We start from the raw sequence: 7,853 nt of genomic DNA, 5'->3' as shown, positions 1-7,853 counted from the left end.
ATGTTGCAGCTAAAGCAACCAAAAAATCTCAAGTTGTTTATTCTAAATTTAATTTATGGACTTATCTCTGTTGTAAGTTTGCTCTTCAATGCTTGAATCAATTATAATTTATATAATATTTAATGTATATTGTCGTATATTGTAAAACATATTTCTCAAAAAAATAATTTCTCACACTTAAAACACCTTGCTTCCAACGTAAATTTTGCTTCCCATGACAACCAAGTCTCTCCATAGCAACCAGAGAACTTGTTAATAAAACTGAAACGAAATTAAACATAACGTGAACAACTCAGTATTGAAAGGAAAATACAAATAAAATAAATAGCTGAATAATATACGAAAACAGACAACAAAATGAATATTAGCTCAACAATTTGGTAATCTTCACAATCTATATTTAATGCACTCGACATTACATTATTTTATTATGCAGTTGGTGCAACATCTACCACAGCAACAGCATACAAAATGTTGGGCCAAATGTGCTCGCTTTGCGTCAGGCCAATTTGCTCAAATTTATGCAGATGACAACGGGAGCTGTGAGCTATTTTAGAGCTGAAACTGTTGCAAATGGTCTCAATATTCATAACTTTGCTGGCCACAATCGTTTTCCGCTTTTTGCTTTTGATGAGACCGTCTTATGTCCGCGTATTTTTATTTACAAATATCCAGAGATGACCAGATTTGCCACACTGCCAAGTAAGTATAAATTATTGTCGATTAGCCTGCATATTAAAATACTGACTTCTCTCTTTCAGCGAGCACGCTCACTTTCACAGCATTGAAATTTTCCGAGCTTGATTTGCTAATTGCCGTTGGTGGATATCCAAGCTATCCGATTTGCGTGTTCAATTTCCGCACAAATACCAAAATTCTAGAGCATCCGACTAATATAATTACTCGAACTTTCACCATAGCACTGAGCAGTAGCAATTCGCCGAGTATTGTGCAATATAACAGGGAAAATATGGTAATCTATTGCTATGAAATGTGCTTCATCGAAAAAGATGCGTATCTGCATCAGGTGTCCGAAGTGGAAATGGGCAAGAAATATGTAAAATCCGCCGATCATTGCATGTGCTTCAGCGAGGATTCTGGTCTTTATGTGGTCAACGATTATGGCGAATTCTCACAGATTGACATTGCCTGCTTTGCTATTAAGTCACGCTGGAGTCCCATGCTCCTAAGTGAATATGGCAGAGAGATGGTAACTCGTGCCCACAGTGTTGTGGCACACAAAATGGGATTTCTCATAGCGAACAACTCGACGGCATTCTACATTAAGAAGAAGGCTGGCAACTTTGCTGTGGAATGGACCATCGAACAGGGAATGAACAAAGTCGATATGTTCATCAGCAATCACAATGGCGAACTCTATGCGTCACGAGAGTTTGGAAATATTTCCCAGGTTGCCATCGAGGAGAGTCTCGGCAAGCTTCAGAAAGTGGTCAATAGTGGCAAACCGATTCTAGCATTCCGCACACTCAACTGCTTCAAGGAGGAAGTCGTTGTGGTCTTGCACAATGATGGCGTCGCAATGATGGATTTAGCGTATGGCAAAACACTCTCTGAAGTGGAGATTAACTTGGCCTGCAGCTTGTGCAGTCATCGCATGCAGGCTTTTGTGGTTGTGGGCACAGTCGATGGCTATCTAATGCTCATTAACTACGAGAAGCCTTCGGTGGCGAACATCGTCTTTGAGCTGGAGTGCGACACAGCAGCTGTGTTTTCCATAGCCTATCATGACAACTGTATCGTATTCCAGGATCAGGCCAAAGGCTTTCATGTCGTTAACGTCGAGTATCGTCCTATTAAAATGACCTATTACTTTGCCGTCAAAGATGAGCAGCTGCTGCGCGAAGTCTTTGTTCATAGCTTTCTCCTGGTTGAGGGTCCTCGATTGCTGGTCATGATTGCACGTGATAAAACTCTCAAAGCACCAGCGTATGCTGAGGAGATGTGGATCTACAATTGGACCAAGGACAGACGTTTGCACAGACGTGAATTACCGTTGCCCAATCAGTATGTCTCATTCTTTGTCCAGGCCCCGATGGGTCGCTGGGTGACCGTTGAGATTATTGCTGCCGTTAAGGATAGTCCTATTGTGGATCAATTTGTGCTGAACGAGGCCAGCGAATTACAGTGGGTGTCATCGATAAAAACTTCGCATTATGGCCACATCACTGGCGTTGGCCTTACCAAGCATCTGACCACCTGGAGTGTCGATGGCATCATGGTGCATTTCCGACAGCATAAGCGTTCCAAGAAGCCGTACATGATCTCGCGCTTTGTCACGATCTTTTTTGCACCCGAATGCCTGCTGCGCGCCAGAGAATGCTACAACTCCAAGTAAGTTAGATGTGTATAAGTCATCTACCTAGTAGTAGGTCATTGTTATCAGATAAGAGCTACAAACATAACATAAAATAGTCGGGTTTCTGACTGTCTGAAATTCACTTTTTCCTATCCCTAAAAAGCACGAATGCTAGCTTGCTAGTTATCGAATAATCCAACAAATTATTATTAATATATTTTATTCTATTATTATTAAAGTAAATGCAATAGAAACTTCAAATATAAATTTGTCATATTCATTGAATTTTAACATTCATTTTCCACAGATACCTGATTGTGTTGAATGCCGAAAATGTACTGTGGGTGGCTCGTTTGCCATCGCTAGCAGACAACGCGCGAGAGAACGAGGAATTGCCAGTGCCCCCGAAATATATTGTGCAGCAAACGCGCATGGTGTCGGCTCCGTTTGTGCCACTTTCTGTGAAGCTAGAGGTGAAGGAGCAATACTCACCGGTAGATATCTTAAAACGCGAGAAAATTATGCACATGATACAGGACTTTGCAGCCAAGGTGACGGCATTAATCAATTACGACATCTCTGTGACAGGCAAGACTAAAGGGGTCTTTAAGAAATTTTGCTATCACTACAAATGGCTGGAGGCGCTAACAGATGAGGCGCATAAGTTGTGCGCCTTGGAACGCGAATCATTGATGCGGGCTATCGAGGATCAATCACGAATACGTGATTGGATAATGCGACTGGTGACCCGAGATGCCATCAACATCAACTACAAAGTGCGATCCATTAGTGCCGAGGCGAACTTCGAGAGTTTCTCGCTAGTACGCAAACCAAATATGTTAGTCTTCGATAAGTATCGTTTCTATGATCTTGAAGATCATATGCGTTTCTCCGCACTATCCATGGACGGGAGGGAGTCTGAGAGAACTACTCACATGGGCAGTATTGCTGAGATGAAACCTGATGAGTCAAAGAATGAACTGAAGCAATATGTCGTGGAAGGAACGAGTGTCTATGAGCACATAATGGCGCCGCAATTTCAACTGCAAACCAAGAGCACAGTTACCTCCAATCAGATTTTCAATGACAATTGCAAGTTTAACTACTATCTGGCTGATCCACTGAAGCAGGAGTTCAACAAGCAGTTTCACGAAGCGCAGCAGCTGAAGCGCGAGACCATCGACAATGTGCTCAACACCAATGGAGTGCTCACCAAGATCTATGACAATATGAATATTATGCTGCGTCTTTTGCACATGGAAACGTTTCATGCGCCTGCTTTGACAGCCCCTTCGCTGGCTAAGGATGAGGTAATCAAATACATTATGGAGGTGGATGATTCGGAGATCAAGGCCATCAATCGTAGGAGACGTAAGACGATTGATACGGGTGGCAAACGAGGTCGTTTGTTGCTCTGGTCTGCGGAGTTCTGGGCGCGTGCGCTCATTGTGATGATGGATGGCGTTATTGAGAAATTGTGGGAGGAGGAGATCAAGAAGGACATTCCCGTACCCGAGTTTGTTTTCAAGAAGCAGCCGCATGAATATTCGCTGGAGGATCAGAAGATCTATCGTGCTTACGAGGAGGCGGTGTATCAACTCGAGGCAGATCGTCGCAAGTATTTGGGCATTTTGCATGATAACGAGGGAAAAACGCTGCAATTGAAGACAAAGCATATTCTTAAGCTAAATCAGCGTGTTGCTGAGTTGATGCTAATGAAACTCAAGTACGATTTCGCCTTGACCCAGAATCTTGTGAGAATGCTTAATTTGAAGACCATCAATCATGTGCGCGATAAGCTGCGCGAGAAAATCAAAAGCTATCGCAACAATTACAACAAACTCAACGATTACATCAAGAGGTACACTTATCTGCTAGAGTTTTGGGAAGCTACATTGACGGATGTGCGGGGTCGACTGGAGGCACAACAGGTCAGAGATCGTGCCTTAGAGCGACAATTTCGAGGTAATTATCTCAACACTGTGCCACATGCCTCACATGAGATGACAAAGCTCTTCAAGAAGCGACCCAAACTGTCGAATAAGCTCTTTAGCACATCGCTGATCTGCAGCGAAGTAGCGCACAAGCTAAGTCCCAAGCAAATCAATCGAAATGCTTTTCCCATGCCTAAGGAAATCAATGATTTCCTCGCCTTGGTCGCTGAGAACGATGGACCCAAAAATTGTCCACCTCAGGTGGATGCCAAGTCCTGGGAAGCCTTTGTCAAGCTGCGTCGCCAGAAGATTGAAAGCGAATTGCGACTGAAAGGTGTTGGCTATCAGCTGATCGATAGTCAGAGCTATATCAACAGTCTCACAAACGACATCGTCAGCTTGAAGGAATCACAGGCCCAGACCAAAAAGCAAATCGATGATACCATACAGCAATATGTAAGTGAATCTTAATATAGTTCGAATTTATTTTTAAATTTGTCATTTGCAGCTCGAAGCCATGCGGAACATGACTTTGCAGTTAACTTTGACACTGGGTCAGGTAGAGGTGAATGTCAGGGGCAACACAAAATCGCTTGCAAACTGCGTGCTCATGCATGTGGATGACATCAATGATGTGAACAGCATGATAAAGGTCAGTAGAAAATTTCCTGTTTTTCAGTTCTATACATTATATTTTCTACAGGATGCTGGCATGAAGAAAATCAAGGCCATGCAACGCGTGGCTGTCTTCAGGCGTCAGGTGATCTTCAAGGAGTGGGAGCATAAGCTCTACAAAGCCAACATCGCATATCTCAAGTACATGCTGGAAGCCATTGAGAAATGTAAAGTGACCATAGATTTTCTCAACATTTTACGCAACTGGGAAAAAGTCAAAGCAGATCGTCAGAAATATATGGTTGCTGGGGCCATCGAACGCATTATGGAGCAAAAGATTGCTGTATTTCGCAAACAAATCGAACGCGTGTAAGTTGAGCAACAAATTGCATCATCCAATTGTATTAATGGGTTTGTTTTTTTGTAGCAACATCAAAATCGATAGCGTCAAGGAGAAAACACTAGAAATCAAACGCCGCAATCATGTAATCAATGCCAAAATCGAACGTCTCAAAATTGATGTTGCTTTTCAGAACTCGCAACGCGATATTATGATGGAGCAGCGTCGTGATCGCGAGCAACGCGAACGGTAAGCTTAATATCATATTGAATAATATCGATAAATAAAAAATATAAATTTTTTCACAGCATGGAACAGATTAAGACCCATCGCCAGCTATTGGATAATGTGCGTAAGCATTATGCTCATGTTTTGGAACTGCAAACCATCTTGGAACTATTGCGACTACGCACATATCCCACCTTGGGACCTCCTTTGCCTCAGTGCCATCCTCCTGTGCCGGAGTATATAGTTAATTCTGTGCCGTAGTTATATTAGCTTTAACTAATCTGTATTAATATTGTATTTAACTTAATATGCTTATGTAATGTGAATAAAACTTCTCTGGCCAATTTTCTGTATACTGCTTAGATGACCTCAGATATCAGTGACGACTTTATTAATGATACATAATTTCATAAAATTAATTTTGATACTTTTTAGTTTTACTATTTCTAAACTATTTAAATTAACATGTTTATATAGTTTTGATACTTTGTTCGTTTAAATGTGCGCAGATCTCAATTAATTGCCAATTACTTGGCAAATTCAATTTTTTTGAATTTCTGTAGCTTTTACATTTCTACATAATAGAGAATAATCATTTTAGCATCTCTATGTCATGGTATTGAACATTTTCACTACTCTGCCTTTTTTCTATTTTAATTTTGAAATCAATATGTTTTATTAATTTGGCCTCCGCATTCTAATACTAATATTAATTTAATGAATAAATCTTGCCGGTCAAATTTCCTGTTTATGTTGCATAAGTGTACACAGATCTTTATTGCTACATTGATAATTTATATCATCGTAAAATTTTCATTCCTTTTTGTAGTTTAAACAATATCTTTATATAGTGCGAATAAATCGTTGCTAGACAATTTCTTTTTGGTTTACTTAACGGGCACAGAACTGAAACGTCACTTATTATAATTTATTGAAATTGATTTGGCTAGTTTTAAAATAACATCACATAACCATCAAAACGCATTTCTTTCTTTAATATTTAAGCAGTTTATTTGGTGGCGTGAAAGTTGTTTAACAACCCACGCAGTTTGTCGGCAACTTTTCGTTGGCGAACAAAGAGCAATTGATTTTCAGCACCTTCAAACTTTAATTAGCCAGACAGACTGAGCCGAGGACAGACATCTTCACTTGGCAGTTGGAGGCTGGTGGCAAGTTTACGATGCTGGACAAAATTGCAATTAAATATTTTCATTGTGGCAAGTGAAAATTTATTAGTGGTTCTTCGTTCGTTGTACGAAGGATGTTGAACCATTGTACTGGCATTTTACACTTACTCCCTTAAAGTCTCCCTCTACTATAGATCTACGAGAGTATTTGTGGTTTAGCAGTTTGCAGAAATTTTGTGTTATTATTCTGGTTCTGGCTGCTGTCTGCGTTGCCACTTAATTTTATTTTGTTTGTGTCTGAGTAAATGACTATCGAGGCGTAAAGTCATTGTCTGTCTGTCTGGCTGTTTGTGTCTGTTAGAATCGCTGTTAATTTCGCTGCTCTTCGCTGTCGAGTGGTAAATAAACTTTGCAGGCAAATGAAGCCAATAAGTGAGCAGCCGTCGCTTCATTTTTGCCACACGCACAACTTTACATGAAATTGTTTTAATGGATTGCACTTGAAACTAAGCGTTGAAAAGCAACAACTAAAACAGATGTCTGTCTGGCATTATGAAGTATCACGATGAATATGAGATACTTTATATTTTATCAATAAATTGCATTGTCTACAGATATTATTTTGCGTACGATTTAGTACTTCTAATCCTTGGATATCATGATCACCGAGTATTGAGAAATAAATTTGGATAAAGCCGTCACAAATATTCCACGCATTTTCTTTGTTAGAGCAAAAATTTCCATTAGTCTCCCTACAATTTGTGCTGTATTGTCCAGACACATAAATAACATTAATAGGCCCAAAGAGCTTAAATGGCTGATATGAATACAACAAATTACAGTGTCTGTTTGTCAAACACAAACACACACCAGCCAGCCAGACACTCGATAATGAGGCAGAAAAGTGCATTATCAGCATTCGTACATATTTATTTGTATACTTATGTAAATGTCAAACTGTAGTTTCTCTCTATACGCATGCTGTGTGTCAATACTCGATTCATGTTAATCGCACTATCAAAGAGAAATAACAGATTGCCTTGCGAATGAACTTGATCCGTGACTAGGCAAGAAATAGCCAAATCCATACATTATTAAACACAGTTATTAATAGAAAGTTTTGAATGGAAAATATTCAAGAATTTTATTAATTATAGAAATTTTTAATACATCACTACAGGATGTCGCTCCCCCTTTATCAAAATATTTTATAGTATGGAATTTTTATATACTTGATGGCCCACGATCACGTGAAGAATACTTGCACATGCTCATAAAAGTTGTACTTGAAA

At 39.9% G+C, this 7,853-nt stretch overlaps 1 protein-coding gene across 1 annotated transcript; it reads left to right on the top strand.

The window, feature by feature from the left end:
• The first annotated feature begins 249 nt into the window (after positions 1-249).
• On the top strand, positions 250-5,778 carry LOC132791269 (cilia- and flagella-associated protein 43). The gene is made up of 8 exons (XM_060800120.1): positions 250-380; positions 437-702; positions 762-2,352; positions 2,625-4,707; positions 4,760-4,903; positions 4,955-5,235; positions 5,294-5,455; positions 5,515-5,778. Exons 1-8 carry the CDS (start codon positions 358-360, stop codon positions 5,693-5,695), a joined length of 4,731 nt encoding a protein of 1,576 aa, XP_060656103.1. The 5' UTR covers positions 250-357; the 3' UTR covers positions 5,696-5,778.
• The last annotated feature ends 2,075 nt before the right edge of the window (positions 5,779-7,853 follow it).

The sequence above is a fragment of the Drosophila nasuta genome, chromosome 3 (genome assembly GCF_023558535.2).
Source record: "Drosophila nasuta strain 15112-1781.00 chromosome 3, ASM2355853v1, whole genome shotgun sequence".
Classification (NCBI taxonomy): domain Eukaryota; kingdom Metazoa; phylum Arthropoda; class Insecta; order Diptera; family Drosophilidae; genus Drosophila; species Drosophila nasuta.
The sequence above is the reverse complement of the archived record's forward strand: the minus strand, read 5'-3'. Positions and strand labels throughout refer to the sequence as shown.

Bases quoted from the DNA above. Each gene is read 5' to 3' on its own strand.
- LOC132791269 (XM_060800120.1), top strand. From the start codon at position 358: ATGAATATTAGCTCAACAATTTG. The intron at 4,904-4,954 runs GTCAGTAGAAAA...TATTTTCTACAG, and splicing joins ATGTGAACAGCATGATAAAG to GATGCTGGCATGAAGAAAAT. The intron at 5,456-5,514 runs GTAAGCTTAATA...ATTTTTTCACAG, and splicing joins GATCGCGAGCAACGCGAACG to CATGGAACAGATTAAGACCC.